This window comes from Leptonychotes weddellii, chromosome 9 (assembly GCF_054177405.1).
Source record: "Leptonychotes weddellii isolate Sample4059 chromosome 9, ASM5417740v2, whole genome shotgun sequence".
Taxonomy (NCBI): Eukaryota; Metazoa; Chordata; class Mammalia; order Carnivora; family Phocidae; genus Leptonychotes; species Leptonychotes weddellii.
This window is the reverse complement of record NC_138377.1, coordinates 79,815,124-79,835,086: the sequence shown is the minus strand read 5'-3', so window position 1 is coordinate 79,835,086 and position 19,963 is coordinate 79,815,124. Positions and strand designations below refer to the sequence as shown.

Here is a 19,963-nt window from a genome sequence, read left to right as displayed (position 1 = left end):
TAGACCTTTGTGTGTTATATATGAAGAGATGGAAAGAATGTACATGATGTATTTTTTACAGTCTTTCTAACTGAACATAATGAGCCTGGAATGATTACTTTTGTTCCTAGGAGGTTCCTATTTGGGGCTACATGTGGGACCATAGTTATTAGGTGCCAGGGATACAGCCGTGAACAAAACAAAGAACCTGCCCTCTGAAATTTGTATTAAAGACAATGGATTTATGAAACAAAACAAAGCAAACCAGTATTTATCAGGTTGGCTGGTGATTCAGCCTATGGAAAAAAAGAAGCAAAGAAGGGTGGTGAAGGACAGGGGGCCAGGGAAGGGTCCACTGCCAGAGTGGAACAGAGACCTGACGGACGGGGCAACAGGAACCTTTATGCAGCTCTGTGGAGGGAGAATAATCCAGGCAGAGGGGTCACTGCTACAAAACCCGAGGCAGTTGCATCCTTGGTATATTTAAGGAATGGCAAGGAAGCCAGTGTGGAAGGAGAGGAGTGAGAGAGGGAGGACGCCAGAGATGAGGTCAGAGAGTAGAGGGGGCAGATAGAATCTGCTAAGATACGGGCTTGAGTTTTGAGCTGGGAAGGACACACTCTGACTTACCTTTAAAAAGGTTCCCTCTGCTGGCTGCTCTGCCAGCAAGCTGAGTCTGCAGCTGAGACGGCGCATTCATCTGGGGTGTCTCTCAGTTCTCAGTCCAGGTTCCTGGGTTATTTAGTTTTGACTGCACAAGCCAATTCTACAGGATGGGGGGTGAACATTTCCCATTTCATTTGCATAAAAACATTCACTGTCTCATGTAGGCCGAGTGATCTTAAGTAAATTCTGTTTTAACTGAATCATTCAATATAAGTCTTAGAGACAGTTTTATTATAGAAATGGGTTGCATTTTGATCCTAAGGCTTTTTTGAATAACTCTAGTTATTGCTGTCAGCCTTTTAATCATTGTATCCCTATAATTTGCAGCATGCATAATAAAACCCACAAAAATCAGTATAAATATTCCCCCTTACCCAGGGAAGACAGAAGGTGGGAAAATTAACAATATTTGTGACTTCTTATAAGACATTATTGACCAAGTTTTGTTACTCAAGTAATTTATTTTACATAAAGTAATTGTGAGAAATAGTTTCTCTCATCATATTCCAAATATTGTGATGGACGAATAACTCACTGACATAAATATGGTAATATAATTGTAGACAAACTATCACATTTTCTTCTGCAATGACTTATATGGATCTCTCCCTCTCCTCTCTCTCTCCTAAAATCTGACAGATGTGGATGAATGCCAGGCCATCCCTGGGCTCTGTCAGGGAGGAAATTGCATTAATACTGTTGGGTCTTTTGAGTGCAAATGCCCTGCTGGACACAAATTTAATGAAGCATCACAAAAATGTGAAGGTAAGAAATATCATGCTTGGCAGTTAAGGGGTGGAGGGGCAGGCAAAACCCAAATCAGTGACAAGCTTTATTGTAAATTGTTCCAGAATCCTTCTGTCTTTGTCATTCCTGTGAATGTGTAAATATAATATTCTTACCAGAAATAATATGCCTTTGTGCTATTGAACCAGAAAAACCCTGCAGCTTTTTCCACTTTTATAGACCCAAAATAAGAGATCCATCTGAATCAAATTAAATATTAAAACATGAAATATTTTTGAACCAATATTTGGGTTAAAATGTTCAAGACACATGTTTTTGCATAGTTCTAGAGACATGAATTTAAATTTAATCATTACATATCATTCAGAAAGACATATCTTCTCATGTTTTTCTAGTTAAAATGTATGTTTGATTTTTTTTTGAGAGATTAACTCTTATATTTATGCTCCTAATACAAGTTTAGTGTTTTCTTTTCTGCCTATCAAATGGAAGCCTTTTAATGTTAATCAAACAGAAAAATAACTGGAGGTAAATTTATATATTTTCATTTAGTTTATAGGTTGAGCTCCTGAAAATGTGTGTAGAGAGAATGTGTTCACATTCACCACTACTGCTACTTGCCAAAAAGAGGCCTGGCATCCAAGGTCATAGTAAATGCTTTTTCCCTGAGAGGGAAATAAGTAGGCAGCATCAGACTCTCTTTTCTTTGCTGAGGGCCATATAATGTCTGACAGTAATGTAACAGGGTACTTGTCCATAATGTAACAAGGTACGTGTCTCATCAAACTCAGTGGAGCAAATTTCTTCCTTCATTTTCAGCTCTACCTGGTGTGATATAAAGTTTCATTTCGATGCATGTACTGCTGTTGTCTCAACTCCTAAACCCCAGCAATGAGGAATAGTTCGTTCTAAGTCATTTGTCTGGGATTGGGTCTGGGTCGTTAATCTTCTTGTAGATAGCCCCTATATATCATACATGGGAAAGACAGCATCAGATTTGAGGTGCGGTTCATAAATTACACAGAAGTTTAATATCTACTTGCTCTGAAACTGAATAATCTGAAATTTGACTCTGCTAGAATTATCTTTATGGGTGAGAGTTGTTTTTAAGTTATTAATCATCATAGAATTTATAATGATATATTCTTGAACATGCTATATACAGTTGAGGTAGCTGTGAAAAATACTCAGGTTCTAAGGAAGGAGGACTTCTTAAAAACATTTTAAGTTTCAAAGAACAATAAATTTGACTCTTACAGCCCGATGTATTCTAGGAGTTATATTGTAGATCTAAGTTAGAAGCAGAGAATGTTGATGCTGAATGGGGTAAAGAACTTACCTATTTGCACCCTTTCACGTTATAAATTAAGGAACTGGCTATGTTAAGTGCCCTGTTTGAAGTCATTTAGATAGTGCAAAATTTACTTCTTTTGATTCACACTCTGGTACTTGTTGTACCATATTATATCATCTTCTTTCCTGGATATAAGCCATAACCTCTAATATTAATATTTAATTATATTTGCTAATATTTTGAAAATTTTGAAATATAGTATAGATTTTCAGGTACCCTTTATGTGTCTTTTATGCCATTAATAAGCTGTTAGGTTTATAATAGCATGCAAAATCCACATCAGCAGTGGGTTGCATCTTATATTTTCAGGCTTTCTCAGCTTGATATATTCAGCTTAGATATAGTCAGCTTTCAGATTTAGGGCAGTATGGTCCATATGGTTTGTCCAGTCTTCATTGTTTTCTGGAATTCAGTAGCTTCCAGCTTGGAGCAAAATTGTTTTCCTGTGTCCCTTGCCTTTCCCTCAGACCTGTCAGTTAACGTGGGTCAGGATGGATCACCTTGTGTGGTTGTGAACAAGACAGAAGATGCACAGATTTAATACTCAGACTGAAAGAAAACTCATTCAAAATCCTCCTGTTAATGCTAAGAAGCCTATTATGGTGGTGTGTCCAATGGACAAAAAATTTAGTCTGAGAATTACTTAATCCTTTCTCACAAATATTTTTTTTTCCGGCTACATATTGAAATCAGTAGCAAGATAAAAACAGCATACTTTTGGCTAGACCTTTTTTTTTTTCCTTAGCCATCTACGGTTACATTAAATTCAGATGATGGGTTTTTTTCCCCTCCCTTTTTATTTTTTTTTATGCAAAATTGAGACTGGAAGAGAATGTCCCGTTAGTACTACATGTACTCTGGTCTGGAAGCTGGTTTGGGCATTGTTGCCCTGTCTTACTGGGGTAGGAGAGTAATCAGAAAGTCCTCCAAGAATGCTTGGTAAGCTGAGTCTCCTCCTTCAGCACTCCCTTGCTTTTCTCCAGCTCCATGCCTCATTATGGGAAAGTCGTAACTCTGGGCATAGGATGATTGATAGGATGGTCAATAGAAGGAATTCCAGAAAATCTAGCCCACACCACTGAAAGGATGAAGAGAAATTCTGTGTGCTCTAGGAAGATGGGCAGGCCACAGTGGGATTCTGTGACTTTGTGAAAATCATTCTGGCACCTTTGCCATTACTTTGAGTGGCTTTTTGGAATGCATCTTCCTCTTGACTTGGAAAGGAAGGGACTGGATACCTGGAAGCCCACAGTAATTTATTTAAAAAACCAATTCAATCAAAAATGGGCTTTAGCAAATTTACAGGATGCTACCTTCACTCCCTCAGTGATGGTAAGAGCAGTTTTTTGTGAGATCTTCCTTTTGCAGAATTCTCCTTTCTTAAAATATCCCCTTTCCCTGAAACTTAAAAAAGTCACGGACTAAGTTTTGTATCAATGCATGCAATTTAGATTCATACGAAATGTAAATTAACAAGCTGAAGTGGTTAAATAACAATTACTACATTTTCATAAATTTAAGAAGAAAAGATTAAGATTTATAGCTATGATTTGAGAAAAAGGGAAACAGAGTTCATGCCCACCTTCACTGTTGGTTTTTCCAATGACTCTCGAGTGTGCACACTGAACGAACACATGAGGCTTTTCTTTTCGGAAACCAAGGCCATATTTGCATAGGTTACTGTGGGAGGAAATTAAGAAATAAAAAGTGTCATTAAAGGATTAAGTTTTATTTCTGGAAGAAGTCCCTTGGATTCCTAATTAACCACTAATATTTTGGGATTTAGATTATCGCCAGCCCAGCCTTTAGCAATTATAATAGCACTGCATGATGCAAAGGACTTTTCAAAAATGTAGCTCTTAATCTGTGCACTCCCTAATACATGGCCAAAAACCTTAAGACTTCCCCTTTCTGAAATGATGACATATATATCTGATGGCTACTTGCTCTTTTAGGGGCTCTTAGTGGGATCGCTGCCCCTCTCCCCACTGCCCAGCCCCTGGCACTTGGAGACTTGGGTCTCACATCACTTTGTAATTGAGCCTCTTTGCTCTTACTTTGAGTTTTACTCATGCTGGTTTTCAGAAGGTCTCAGCGTAACGCAAGAGCTATGCCTGGGCACCAGAATTATAGAAATCAGTCCTGTGCTCATACATATACTGTGAGGATTAGATGGGTTGACACACATGAAACCTTTAATCAATACCTGGTGCTCAATACCTGTCAGCTCTAATTATTCTTGTTGTTGCTATCATCTCAGTAAAGGAGCCAAATCTGACCTAGCCAGCATGTGAAAAGTGTCTCCTTGGACCTGCCAGCTCATTCTGTTTTTTAAATAACTTTTTCTGGTATATTTTGTCACTTAAATAACCTCTTTGGTTATTGATATAAGTGACCTTATAGGATGGTAGCAGTCATTTATACTAACAGGTAGAAAAATATTTCTTTTAATAAACACTGTTTCTTCATATGCTCTTTGATAGGAGTTCAGTGACCCAGACATTAACCTTTAGGGACAATTTGAGGAAGGTATGTTCTTCTTAATACCTTTGTGTTCCAGGGATACATCTTCTTCTATCCTTGAATGAGGTTGTTGAATCCCTTAGGCTGGACTTACTTGGTTTTGTTGTTGTTGTTATTGTTGTTAGAGAGAGGCAGCCTGTGTGCCTGCTAGGGGAGGAGCAGAGGTTAAGAGAGAGAGAATCTCAAGCAGGCTCCACACTCAGCGCAGAGCCTGACAAGGGGCTCGATCCCAGGACCCTGAGATCATGACCTGAGCCGAAATCAAGAGCCCGGCACTTAACTGTCTGAGCCTCCCAGGTGCACCTTGTTAGTTTTTAAGTAGGAGTGTGGCTGGTCAGTGCAGGAGGATTGATGCTAAAGAACTGTCTTAAAATGTGTCTTCTGATATAATGCTAGTTCTAGAACCTTAGGCTCCGTCCTTGGCTGTTTCTCAGCCTGACTTTCACCCACTCCAGTAAAATGTCTATCTGTCGGAATAGAATATACATCTTTACCATTATACAACTTCACAATGACAATGCTGTTTATGTTAGCATTGACTCTAATATAAGCAGGGGAATATTGTTTGCTTTAGCCTCTAGCCTAGCATAGAAGAATGAGGATTTTGCTTTTAAAAAGGTTACACTGCACGTAAACAATGTCACTGCTGCCTTTTTGACTAACAGGGTGATCTTGAGTCAGAAGACCCTTGAATTTGGTCCACTTAGAACTCTATTTTGTTTTATAAGTGAAGAGCAGTACTTAAACTGGAGAAGAAATATTCTTTGTTTTTTAAAATTTAGGGCTTTCCGAGTGCCAATGATGTAGTCTGGCCATTGCAATACTCCCAGGGGGCTTGGGTCAAAATGCATCTGTCCCTAGGTGAGTGCAGAAAGCCCACTCCTCTTGGAGTCAAGGTCATGCAGATACCCTGTGCTCTGAGTTCACTTTTAGCCTAAGCAGGAAGTTCTCAATTTCTTTTCTCCCCTCGCTGGTGGCACATCTATTGACAACTGTCAGTGTCTGAAGCTGGTTCTTGAAAAGTTCCCCTTGAAGGAACTGTTTCTCAGGCCTCAGGCTAACCCTGACTATGGCCTCCACTGACTTCACAGGGTATTCAGGAATTGGAGTGGTTTTCAGAGTTGTCCCCACTGGGGTAGATGACCAGACCATTCTCTCGCCTCCACGATCAGTCATTGGTGTGGGTTCATGAGAAGGGTGTAGATAGTCCCAAGTGAGGTGGCTCTCTGCAGCTCAAGCAGACCTGGAAGGAGCTGAGAACCAGAGGCTGTCTACTGATAGTACCCCTAATGCTAAGTCAACAAGTCCTCCCTTGAGAGGGTTCTGGGTGGAGGGTCCCAGTGTCCCCCACAATTCACTCACTGAACCTACAGAAAACCATCATCATGGCCGTGTGGGTGCCCCTGAGAACACCACGATTTCTCGTGGTCAGCACAGACCACATGCTCTTCTCTATAGGATTTCAGTATCTGCTTGTGGAAAATCAGATTGCGAAGAAACACAGGAACTCATGCAGAATATAGAGTAAACATAAAGGGAGCCTAACTCAATGCAAAACATGGAGAGAACAGGGAAAACAAAATTTTAAACCAAATGAAATTTGGAATATTAGCCTGCTATCGTTACTTGGTAAAACAGTACATAGTTTAGATTTTACAGGGGAAGTTTCTATTATCTTGCTCCAATCTCTTGAGGTTTATAAGTTCCTTGGGTAAGCCTGTGTTGAGAGAAGAAGCACTCACTTTTTGAATTGACTATTTTATATGCAGCTTTTGTTCTGTAGAGATCAGTTTGACTGGCATTATATCTGAACCTTGTGATGATGAACAGTTTTATACTGTGTTCTGTGAATACTAAACTCTTCTTTACATTCCAGATATTGATGAATGCAGCACCATTCCTGGAATCTGTGATGGGGGCGAATGTACGAACACAGTCAGCAGTTATTTTTGCAAATGTCCTCCCGGTTTTTACCCCTCTCCTGATGGTACCAGATGCGTAGGTAGGTTTAATTCTAAAGAGCGTGCCTGATTCCTGTAAATCAGTTCCATAACAAACATCTTCCAAAACGCTTTTGTTCAGGGGGACTAATAATTTCTCACTTGATGTAAAATGTACCTTTACATCTTATTAAGCAGTTGAGCACTCTCTTCAAGAAAAGAGGCACCTTGTGGTCTTGTATTAGGATTTTTACCTCCCAGAAAGAGGGATGATCCAGGAGCCCATACAGATATTCTCAGTCTATAAATTAACTTTGCAGTTATGCAAGTGTCAAACCTTCTGTCATTTCCTGGGACCTGTGTTAATTTAGGTCTGAAATTTTGCAATAATCTCTTAATTGGTCTCCCTGCTTCCTGGCTTCTCTACAATCCATCTTGTCAGATTTATCTTTCTAAAATAATGCTTTGATTAAATGCTCAAAAACCTCTGGTAGTTTTCCATTAAGATTTGGAAATTAGTGGCTTTTTAGTCTGTGTCGCATGGATCCTTCAGGTGCAGCAAAGGTCTCCAGAGCTGCTGGGGTGGGAGAGGGGAACCGTGAGAAGGGGGAGGCTGAGGGGGAAAGGACCCTCGCCTCCCACTCCCTGCCCCTCACATGCACACTCCAGGCAACTCTGCTTTTACCTGGTGGTGTGTTAGCTTCTGTGTAAAATATCCATTAAATAAGGGATTTTCTTGTTTTAAACGAATAGGTTTGATAACTGCTGGATTTAACGATTGCTAAGACTTCTTTCGAAGTCCAGTTCTCTAGAGTAAAGTTCAAGTTCCAGAGTGTGCAGCCTAGTAGTTAAGGACCTTCACTCTCTGACCTCTTTCAGCTTTGCTGACTTATCAGCACAGTCCCTGCTTCTCACCCTCAACCAGGTCATCTGTTTTAATTCCTTCCTGCCTTGAATCATACCTGTGGTACCACTCAGGATACTCTTCTTCCCAGCTCAAGCCGCCTTTCATGCTTCTACTCAGGTTCTCTGTCTTTGAAGATGTCCCAGATCAGCCTACCTGAAAGCAGTTTCTCCCTTACCTGAGATATGCTTCTCGTAAATGGTCTCCTAGGGAAATTTTATGTCTGTATGTTTTTATGTCGCTAATTAAGTTGTAAGCTCCCTTTAAAGGCTAAATAACTGCTATCCTCCTATATCCCTGATGGTTCTCGGCATGATTCCTTGCATGTCATAGACCCTCAGTAAGTATTTGTTGAATATCAAAATGAGTACTTCCTTATTATTCAGGCAAAGCTCGGGAAGCCTATGGCACATGGCCTCAGAGAAAAATGAACACTGTCTTTTGATGTTTGTTTCTGGCCCATATTTTCAGAGACACTCAGCTTCACATCCTCACCACAAGCCATGAGTTTCAGACCCAAACTGAATTGTACTTGAAATTCTGAATTCCTTTGTACTTAGTCACATATAATAAAAGCTGAGGACGGTCTCTTAAGTTGATATTTGAATAAGTACAACCAGTGAAGGAAGCATATCTGGACTTTTCCTTAGAAACAACGGTGATGCCTGGATTACCGGATTTTCCAGGATCTTCCATACATACTGGCACCACAGGGAAAGAATGGCCAGTGCTATTCATGGAGCTCTTTTTTCTCCCCAAACTGTCCCAATTGGCACTTGACATCCCATAATGATGCTTAGCAGAGAGATAGATCAGAAGTTCTTTCCCGGCCAAATAATAGGTAGTTTTTTTTTTTTTTTAACCTTCAAAGAGAGCCCTGGATTATGACTAAAACACCTTTACCTATCAGATGGTTTACATTTTTATCAATCTTTTACCAAATATATCCATGCTATTTATTTATTTATTTATTTATTTTTTTAAAAGATTTTATTTATTTATTTGAGAGAGAGAGAATGAGAGAGAGAGAACACATGAGAGGGGATAGGGTCAGAGGACAAAGCAGACTCCCTGCCGAGCAGGGAGCCCGACGCGGGACTCGATCCAGGGACTCCAGGATCATGACCTGAGCCGAAGGCAGTCGCTTAACCAACTGAGCCACCCAGGCGCCCTATCCATGCTATTTAAAAAGAAAGGGGAGGGGGACTAGGATTCAGGGGTGACCTTCTAGGTGTGAGGTGTTTTATGGAAATTATCTGACTTCATGCTCACAACCACACTGTAGATGGGAAGAAGCTGAGGTTTACAGAGCTCAGATAAGTAATTTGGTTCAATTGTTTAAGCAGTTAAGAAGTGAAGGAGCTGGGATCCCAACTTGGGCCTGAGCCCACAGTCCCAAACCCTCTCATTGCTCCCTCCCAAATGACCACCGGACACAGTAAACCCTTTCTTACCATAACCTAGGCCAGTGCAGTTTCTTCTTCTTTGGAACTTTATTGTACCCATAGCTAGGAACTTGTTATATAAAACGCTCCAAGCGACATTTCTGCCTTCCCTAAGGCTGATATCTCCTGCCATGGCAAACCACAGAGACCCCCCAAATTATCCCTAGTGAAAAGAAAATACATATAGTCTCCAACTTATAAATGAATCTAGGATTTGTTGGTAAGTTGGCTGTTTGGAATTAGCCCATCTAACCAACAGAAAACCCAACCTGTAGCTAGGGGTGTGTCGTATCTCCTTATACATTTCTTCTAAGCACAAGATTCCACCTGTTACCTTTGGTCACCACATTCTGAGGCTCTCAGACCTCCCTGTCCCCAGTATCCCCTTTGTTTTATAAGCTCTTGAAGTATTACTTTATTTTTTTTTGTTCTGTGATCTTCCTTTGGCACTTTAATAATACCTTATGTAGGGTAGTTTTTTCACATTAGTGTGTCCTGTCTCATCAATTCCCAGGAATCCTGATGACATCCTGTTTCTAGTTTGGGCCTCACAGCTCCTAACTCCTGGTTGGACACAACAATGTTAGTGATTGGTTGGGAGAGGCCTATTGATAGGCTAGGATGATCTGCAAACACCTGTTTAATCCATAATATATATTTTTTGATATAATGTGGTCTCTGGGTTCTGAAAGGAAGGGGGGCCAAGTGATTCAGAAGGGGGAAAAGGAGGAAAGCTTCCTAATCCTTTTCTGCCAGATGTCTTGGCCACAGCAGATTCAAAATAGAAGAAGGTGTCTACTCTTCATCTGAACTCCAGTTTTCTCCTCCAAATCCTAACATTCTTCCCCCTCAGCTTCCACCTTAGCCTCTTTGCGAAGGGATCCAGCACCACAATGGCTTCCTTCCCACTTCCTTGGGCACTGCTGCTTGATGACGTGGGAAACTTCAGGCTGGTGCGCCCAGGAGGCCATTCCTCCCAGTGTTTCCCGGTTTTCACACATTTTCCCTTCCTTTACTTATTAGCCCATAGGTTTGCTTCAAAATTATAAGTTGTGTCGGTGTGTGTATTTTTAACCAAAGCTCTCCTGTGAAAAGAGAAATCAGCAAAATGCTTACTGGAGGTGCAGGTGCTGTTTGTATATCAGAGCCTGCCCGCAGCCCAAACTTGGCTGGTAAGGTTTTTAGCCCCAACATTCACCATTTTGATCAAGAGTTTTCTAACCTACTGATTTAACATGTAAGTGAGCCAGCTGGGCAGTAAAATAGTATCATGGTTAATGTGCAAAATAATAGACATTAGCCCATTAAGAGTTTGCAACTGGCAGCTGTAGATCCCAGTTTTGCTCCGAAAGATAGCCCACACTGAAAATTATATATACAAATATTGGTCAAGCATTTATACTGAGTTTTGACCACCAAATTCATTTGAAACTGGGATATAAGTCAGTTTTGAACATTTCTTCCCATTCTTAACAGCCTTTGCTTTCCATGCCCCAAACATTTACTAATCACTGAGGATATAAATTATTCGTGGCTTTAAAGCCATGAAAAGTAGCAAGTAGGAAGCTCCTTCTTCTTCATGGGGAAGGTACCCCAGTGACTTTACAGAGTCTATCTTGTCAGCACTCCTCTCTCCAGCCATTTACCCTGGACCAGGCTGGAAGGAAACTTGTTTGGCCTCTCTGCTGAGACTAGTACTCTACTTGGAGGTGTAGGAACGGGGCCCCAAAAGATCTCTAGAAAGCACATTTATACCTGCTAGTGGTTTTAAGTATTTTTCAGAAATAATCTCGTCTTCTTTAAAGCTGATCCATAGTTTTATTTTATGGCTTGTCTGGGTTTTTGTAGTCTTCTTCACAGGATATTAATAATTTATATGTTTCGAAGTTAGCCTTTATTTAATTCCATTTTATTTTATTAATTTATTGCCACCTTCAAGGTCTGAGAGCTTCGTGTTCTTAAGAATGATGTAGATGAAAACAATCATAGGTATGACCTCTGATCAAACTCGAAGTTTAGTGTTTCGACAGGCAACATAGGGATGAAGTTTTAACTGTAAAAAAATTCATTTTATAAAATAATTTACCACTTATTTTGTTTCTCGGAGTCCATAGTCTCTCATGGTTCGGTGATGGGTATTAAGGAGGGCACATACTGCATGGAGCACTGGGTGTTATACGAAAACAATGAAGCGTGGAACACTACATCAAAAACTAATGATGTATGGTGATTAACATAATAAAATTAAATTAAAAATTTAAAAACTCATTTTAAAAATATTTTACTTAAAAAAAAAGAATTTACCACTTCTATCTCTTCAAGTAACAAGCATATTTAAAATATTATTTACTTTTTACTTTATTGCGCATGGGCTATGCAGTGATATGCTTTCCTTAAAGAGGTACATCATCAACATATCAGGGGGATCAAGGTGTTCTGTACTTAGCTACCTGCATTCCCTATTTCACGGTGCTTTCTCAAAGGCCTGTGAAGCAGTTAGGTTTCTACTATGTCACAGGCTCTTTTTTGATAGCCTAGATTTATACTTCAGCGTGTCATTGTTGTCATGACTGTCAGACATGATGTAACCCAATAAAAGTGGTATATAGAAAGATGTCTACCCCTGTTGCTTTGAGAAGATACCTTTCTGCCAAAAAAAAAAAAAAAAAAAAAAGCCTTCAAGAACCATTGTATTCTATAGGACTAAGAACTTGGAATCACGTACATTTTGAACTTGTAAATAATTAGTGCCTTATAAAATCTTGCTAGGGCCCTAGGACAAAAGGAAATCTTGATTCACAAGCATTGGATCTGACTGCAAAGTGGCTCACTCCTTTAAAAAAAAAATCTCACAAGTCTGACTCACATTTATAGTCTGAAAAGTAAGAAAGATCTTTTAGAAATGTAGACTATAGTGCAGACTTAACGTTATTTTAAAATAGATTTATATCAATATTTGCCTAAAGCGGCTTGAATTAAGTGGTTTGAAACAAGGACAACAAAGTCTCCCTTCAGTATAAAGACATGTCTCTCTAACTAATTAACTGTCACTGCCAGTGATTTTCTTAGTCTCTCTTTTCCTATGGCACATGTGGTTGTAATCATTCGTCCCCACCTTGGGGATGGAATGTGGGACTTCAGCCAAGTGCACCAGCTCGCAGGGGCGAAAGGTGTGAGACGAAGGGAGGTCTGACCTAGCATTGTTCCTGAGCAGTGCACGCCACTTCCCTTCCGTGGGCGAGAGTGTCAGTGTGTCCCTCCGGAGCCCACATGTGAAGCGCAGAGGTGCTGGGGCAGGAGAGTGTTGTTACAAGTTCCAGCTCAGTGATGTGTGTGGGGGTGTGTTTCTTTGTTCTCTCAGATGTTCGCCCGGGATACTGTTACACAGCTCTGGCAAATGGGCGCTGTTCTAACCAACTGCCACAGTCCATAACGAAAATGCAGTGCTGCTGTGATGTTGGCCGATGCTGGTCCCCGGGGGTCACGGTCGCCCCTGAGATGTGTCCCATCAGAGCAACCGGTAAGAGCCCTTCCAGTTGTCTGCAGAGTCTCCCAGTCCCACCCCTCACAAGCCCAGTGGCAATGTGCATGAAGCACATCTGGTAGAAATCCAGGTAAGTGAAAAAGATTCCAGAAAGTAAAAGACATGACTCCCAGGGAAATTTCCCCAGACAGTGACTTGGGAAACTACAGAGGTCCATACAGATAATACTGTTTTCTGGTACTGCTTCTTACTGAGCTTGCTTATCACCACTGAATAGCAACCTTCTCAGGAGGGCTTGTCCTCTCTTATTCTCATGTATTTCTTTTTGGCTCTCAAGGAGTCCTCAAAAGCTCCACTGAATCAAATTCACTGCTCTCCGAGCCTTTCAGTGAGTTATGCTGTATACATGTTTTCTCCTTCCCTAATGCCTGACACCTTTCCTCTTCCTTGGTGCCAATTCTTACTGACTTTTTTTCTTTGTACTACTCCTCACATCTGTCAGATTCCTTCCATTTTCACATAAAGCTCCTTTTCTCTCATCTGGACTATTGCAGTGGCCTCCTAACTCATCTCTATGAAATCCACATCTACCATATACATTTCCCAAAGCATAATTCATCTGAAGTTCAGTTAAAAAAAATTATGGCCGGGGGAAAAGGTAGGGAAAGATGACTGGAAAAATTTTCCCAGGATGAATTCAGGCAGTATCTAGTGGTCCAAGTCACTCCATTTCTTGAAAATAAAATTTTACTACTTGGCAAAGCATCTAGCATCCTCAAATCTGACCCCAGTTCATCTTTTAATTCTTTTAATTCTTTTAATTCTTCTTCTTTATGGTGGCTTTATTTTTCTAGTTCAATTATACGATCAAGCTTTCCTTGATCTCTGACCTCAACTGTTCTTTTTTCCTAAAACTCCTCCTCAGTTCGGGTTCTTCCTCCCTACTTCCTAAACCCTGCCACCTTGCTTGTTAAATGCCCTCTTGTTCAGTAAGGATCCTAACATGATTCCTGATACGACCTAATTCCTGGATGTCCCAAGATAACCACAGCTGGAAATGCTGCCTTCTGTCTCGGGGTTCCAGGTATTTACTGTTGCTTTGGCACAAATCCCATCTACTCTGCTTTGTGCGAATGTGTGTTCATGTATTTCTTTATTACTAGTTGATAAATCTCATTAGGAGGTCTTATTCATTCTTACAGTCCCATATTCCTTATGCTTGCTTAGCACTTCCACAGTAGGTAGTTAGCAAAATCTGGCTCATAGGAGGCATTCAGGTGGAGTGAACAATTTATTAAGTGACAACTTTCCCAGCAGTTCTAAGTGAAAACTGAGGTTATAACTGCTTCTTCATCTGATTCCTGAACAGTGTATTTGACTCCGAGAACTGTAGCAGAGTGAATCAAGGTGAGGAAGGATAAACACAGAGTTAATGGGATACTGCAGAGTGTTAATCGCAGAATGTGAATTTCCCATTATCCTGGGTTCTACACCTGCTCACAGATGTTACTATAAAATTTCTGTTTATTGCTGAGACTTATATGTGTGGATTAAAGAAGCAATAAAAATCTTTCAATACATTTTAACATATAACAAGTCATATATTTTGTCTGATTTGCTTACTGTCTATGGCCTAAAAATAAAACCCACCCTCCTTAGTGCACTAGGGGGACCATTTAGTAGGTCACTCTTTAGAAGTGCATGGCTTGCGTACCAGGAGAATGACTTTTTAAATATATAGTTAATTTAGGAATCAGCAGCATTGATGCAGATTCCTTTCTGTGCTGAGGTCTTGAATAGAGGACAGAGGGACGGCAGGTTGAGGTGCCTGAAGACCTGCTTTGGAATGCAGGTGCAGAAGACCCTGTCTCCCTGTGTGGCTCTGCAGGGAGCTGCTCTCTCATGTGTACCACTGAAATACCCATAATCTAAGATAAGCCCAGGGCAAAGCAGACTGACAGAGAAAAGCTAATTTGCAGGTGGGTGTTTGTTTGCTCAGATGTTCTGGTAGCGTTCTGGTATAGAACTCTGGGCTCTCAACTTATGGAGAGTGATTATATATATTATATATATATATATGTGTGTGTGTGTGTGTGTATATATATATATGTATATCCTTCATATATCCTACAATATAGGATATATGTATATCATTCACATATATATGTATATAAAATAATCCTTCATATATATATATGGATTATTTTAGACTAGTCAGCTTTTTACCATGTTAAAAAAAATCAGTATCATCTCTGAGTTAAATGGAGTTAGGAAAGATGGACATCAGTTGAACAAAACTAGCCCCAGTTTGCTGATTCGGAATGTAAATGGGCTCATGGGAAAGTTATGAAGCTGGAGAGAGTAGAACAGAGTATAGGACCCACTCTGATACACTTTCCTACGGAGGTTAAGATGAATTTTTTTTTTATTTTATTTTTTACTTTTTTAAAGATTTTATTTATTTATTTGAGAGAGAGAATGAGATAGAGAGAGAGAGCATGAGGGGGGGAGGGTCAGAGGGAGAAGCAGACTCCCTGCTGACAGCAGGGAGCCCGATGCGGGACTCGATCCCGGGACTCCAGGATCATGACCTGAGCCGAAGGCAGTCGCTCAACCAACTGAGCCACCCAGGCGCCCCGGTTAAGATGAATTTAATGGCATGCTTAAAGTCATGTATCAATCTAATTAGCAGAAATCCTGATAAGCTATTCAACTTCTTTTATACAAATACTAAAAGACTAAAGAAAAAGAAAGGCTGAATTGGTGCTTGGAAGCAAAATGAGTCCCTTAATATAATTGCTATCCAGTTAAATCCAACACATAGTTAATGAATTCCTCTTATGTGCAATTTGCAAGGCTAGGCTCAGAGTGGGAATTAGTCATGAGTTAGATATGATTGTTGACTTCAAAGATTATGCACAATCTTGGTGGTAGAAATTTGGTGGAAAGCAAGTAGCCGGGGAGTGATAGATAGGGCACATCCAGGTGATAATTCTATAAGAAGGATCACTGTGGTTTCGTAAGAGGGATTGTAGCATCCGGGTTCAGGGAAGCATAAACAATAATATAAATCCTTTCCAGATGCAGTCAAATGCTACAGAATCTGTGTGGGTTAAAATTACAGATAAATAATAATTAAAATGCAGTTATAGAATTCTCTGAATACATGATGTTAACCTGAGTTGGAAATGCCAAATGTGATTGAAGAAGTTTTAGTAATGGACCAACAAGTAACAACAAGGTATATGGTAGCTAGGTATATTTGGCCACATGTGAATTGGCAGATTTTCCCCATGAGGTTGAATATGAATGTATTTCCATAAGACATATTACAGTGCCTTAGAATAAGTCAGATTTAGTGCACAAGGAAAAGAGTAATATTAGCCTCATTTCTATTAATGGATAAAGCTAGTATAGAAATTATCTGTGGGAGAATCCCTGTGTGGCAGTGATAATAAAATTATCAGTATTCTGACAAGAAGGGGAAAAAGAAATTTTAAAAAATCACAAGATTAGTTTACATATAGAGGGAACTATAACAAGATGTGGCTAATGTACTAGTAGTTAAGTAAATACATCCCTGGAAACCTGGATACTGTGTCTTAAAACATCTTTTTGGAAGCTCAGGAAAAAACGTGTCACAAATCTAAAGATGATTTATTCTGATAAAGACCTGGCATGAAAAATGGGAATCAGCCTATATGTGCAGTCAGAGGGAAATTCCTGATTAACTCAGGTGTACGAGTTCAGGGAATCATTATGCAGCATTAATAACAGACCCACTACTCCCTGGTATTCCTTCTGCCCCCCTGCGTGTTGCTTCTCCAACACTTTGTTGTCTTTTTACAAATAGGTATTCCTCAGGGCTCTGTCTCTGCACACCCTTCTCTTCACTTTCCACACCTTCCCTAGGGGAGCTCATTCATCCCCATGGCTTTAAATACCACCCACCTACTGATCATTCCAAAACTTATATCCAGCCCCCCACTTCTCCTGCTAGGCTTCAAACTCTTACATAGCTGTTCCATGACAAATCTGCTTGGATTTCTGCCACCTCAAAATACATATGTTCAACATGGAACTTAGCTTCTACCCACCAAACCCATTGAAGTTACCTCCCATTGCAGTTTTTCACATTTCGTAAATGTCACCAACATCTACCCAGCTGCTAAACCAGAAGACTATGTCGTTCCTGATTTCCTGTTTCCTCTGCTCTGACATTTACCCCTTCATGAAGCACTACCCACTTATCTCTAAAATATGCTTCAAATTCATCCACTCCTGCTCAGTTCCATCGCTGCCTCCTTGTCCCGCCAAAGCTTTCTTGCCCTTGGTGTTCTGTAACAGCCTTGCCTCCCTCCTGCGCATTCTCCCTGTGTCAGCAAGACTGATCTTCTGAAAATGTTCGTTGATTACATCCCACGTTAATCTGCTGAAGACTTCCAGTGGCTTAAAATAAAATCCGGGCTTTTTAGTGTGCTCTTTAGAGCTCTGTGGGATCCACAAATAGGACTGAGTTGAGAAAGTGGCATTTGATTCCTCCTTGAGGCAAATCGTGACACAGGTAGAGACTTCCTAAATTTGGGGAGAGGCATGCGGTATACACTCTGGGGAGTTTGGTTTTGGTTTGGAATTATGGTTCCAGTATGGTTGCTACTGTAGCTGTTAGGATGGGAATGACGTCAGTGGGCTTTTTCCCTTTTCTCCAATTGATCTGTGTGGTCTGATGATTGATTTTATTCAAAGTGACTTCTACAGGTTTATGAGTTACGCTACAGCTCAGCTTTTGTGTTCTGTTGTGTTGTGTTTTTCCAGAGGATTTCAACAAGCTGTGCTCCGTCCCTTTGGTAATTCCTGAGAGACCAGGATATCCTCCCCCACCCCTTGGCCCCATTCCTCCTGTTCCTCCTGGCTTTCCTCCTGGACCTCCAGTTCCTGTCCCTCGACCCCCGGTGGAATATCCATACCCGTCTCGGGAACCACCAAGTAAGGATTGAAAAAGTCATCAGGGTTTTTTTTGTTTTGTTTTTTTGTTTACATTAATCAGGTTAACTTTTTTGTTGTTATTTACGCTGCTTTAGTCATTAAATTAGTATATCAATTCCTAGATTAACTGGTTTACATAGTGTTGTATATAAGTTTCTCAGTTCACCTATTGCTTAGAGAAAAATAGGGGGTTTCATATTCTCCAGATTAATGTCCTCTGGTTATTGACAACTGAGGGAGAGTTATGAGAGCAATTTAAATCTGATTCACAGGATGAAGTCATAGAGGTGGTATACAATTATATGTTGAGTTTTATATAGTGCAAAGCAGTTTTGCAAGTAATTACCAAGAACTCATTGCCTTTGTCATTTACCCAAACTGGAGGCTTGAGAGTGGGGCAGAAAAGAGGTAGGGAGAAGCTGGCCACAGCGAGGCTGCAGGGCCTGGCTGCAGGTGATCTCTGTAAGCGGGCATGGAAATAGACTTTACTGGCCCCAGATGACCTTTGCCCAAAGAGTGTCTACCTTCCTTTATGATTTAGGATTTTTCCCATGATTTTAATGGGGTTTAATGTTATTCCTTTAGGGGTGCTGCCCGTCAATGTCACTGATTACTGCCAGTTGTTCCGCTATCTCTGTCAAAATGGACGCTGCATTCCAACTCCTGGGAGCTACAGGTGTGAATGCAACAAAGGATTCCAGCTGGACCTCCGAGGGGAGTGCATTGGTATGTGACGCCTATGGTTAGGTCTGCATGAGAGGCTATTGCAATTCTGTCCCATGACTAGATGGGTTTTCTGTTGCAGCTGTGATAAATCACCTCAAGCCTAGTGGCTTAAAACAACACAAATCTATAGTTCTATAGGTTAGAAGTCCAACACAGGTCTAACCGGGCTAAAATCAAGGTGTTGGCAGGGCTCTGTTCCTTTCGGAGGCTCTCAGAGAGAATCCATTTTTTTTGCTCTTTCCAGCTTCTAGAGGCTGTCTGTATCCTTGGCTGATGGTCCCCTCCTCTATCGTCAGAGCCAGCAGCATAGCATCTTTAAATCTCTAATTCTTTGGTTCTCTCCTCCAGTTCCCTCTTCCACTTTTAAGGACCTTTGTGGTTAAATAGGGTCCAACTGAGTAACTCAGGAGACGCTCCCCGTCTCAGGGTCTGCTGATAAACAACCTTGATTCCCCTTTACCACGTAACGTATTCAGAGGTTCTGGGGATTAGGACGTGAATATATTTGGAGAGGGACATTATTCTGCCTACTATCTTGACTTTTAACTTTCATCGTAAATACATTCAAGTCGTTGCTGGTAACTTCAACGTACGTCATCTTATCAAAAGTCTGACCATTAAAATAAAGCATTAAAACCGTCCCCAGATTATGAAATTTTGCACATTTAACTAATTTAAATGGATAACTCATCAACTGTCTCTAGTTAGTCATTAAAAACTGACGAGAGAAACTTTGAGTTGTTGACAGGTTGTTTAAGCTAGCAAAGGGTGGAAATGTAACACAAGAATAATTCATCTGTTAATTGGAAAAGAACACCCAGTTGCCATCTAACTTTTTAAAAATAAATTCCTCACCATAACACATACATAGTAAAATAAAATAAATAAATAAATAAAAATAAATTCCTTTCTTAGTTCAGTTATACAATCCAATTCTGTAATTATGAATAAGGCAGAAATAAGGAGTTCTTAGTTTCTCACACTATGTAGTTTCCCCTTCTAGCACACACTGAGAGAGAGAGAGAGTCATTCAGTCCGTAGAGGTCACCCGGAGCAGACTGGAAGAGGGGACATCTAGCTCACGGTGGGCAAGTGTACGTGCAGCAAGAAACGTGTGACTCTGGAGAAGTGCGTTATCTTCCAAAAGGCTTAGTTTCCTTGTCTTTACAAATAGGGGAATATAAACCAGTTTGCTGTTAAATAGACTGA

The 19,963-nt window shown here is 40.4% G+C and overlaps 1 protein-coding gene across 2 annotated transcripts in view; it reads left to right on the top strand.

Moving 5' to 3' along the window:
* The window catches only part of FBN1 (fibrillin 1), a 218,550-nt gene that overhangs the window by 98,085 nt on the left and 100,502 nt on the right, over positions 1-19,963 (top strand). For both annotated transcript variants that reach the window (XM_081831045.1, XM_081831044.1), the window contains exons 7-11: positions 1,285-1,410; positions 7,146-7,271; positions 12,920-13,078; positions 17,858-18,028; positions 18,614-18,754. In XM_081831045.1, the coding sequence (XP_081687171.1) occupies positions 1,285-1,410; positions 7,146-7,271; positions 12,920-13,078; positions 17,858-18,028; positions 18,614-18,754 (723 nt within the window). The remainder of the gene's footprint in view (positions 1-1,284; positions 1,411-7,145; positions 7,272-12,919; positions 13,079-17,857; positions 18,029-18,613; positions 18,755-19,963) is intronic.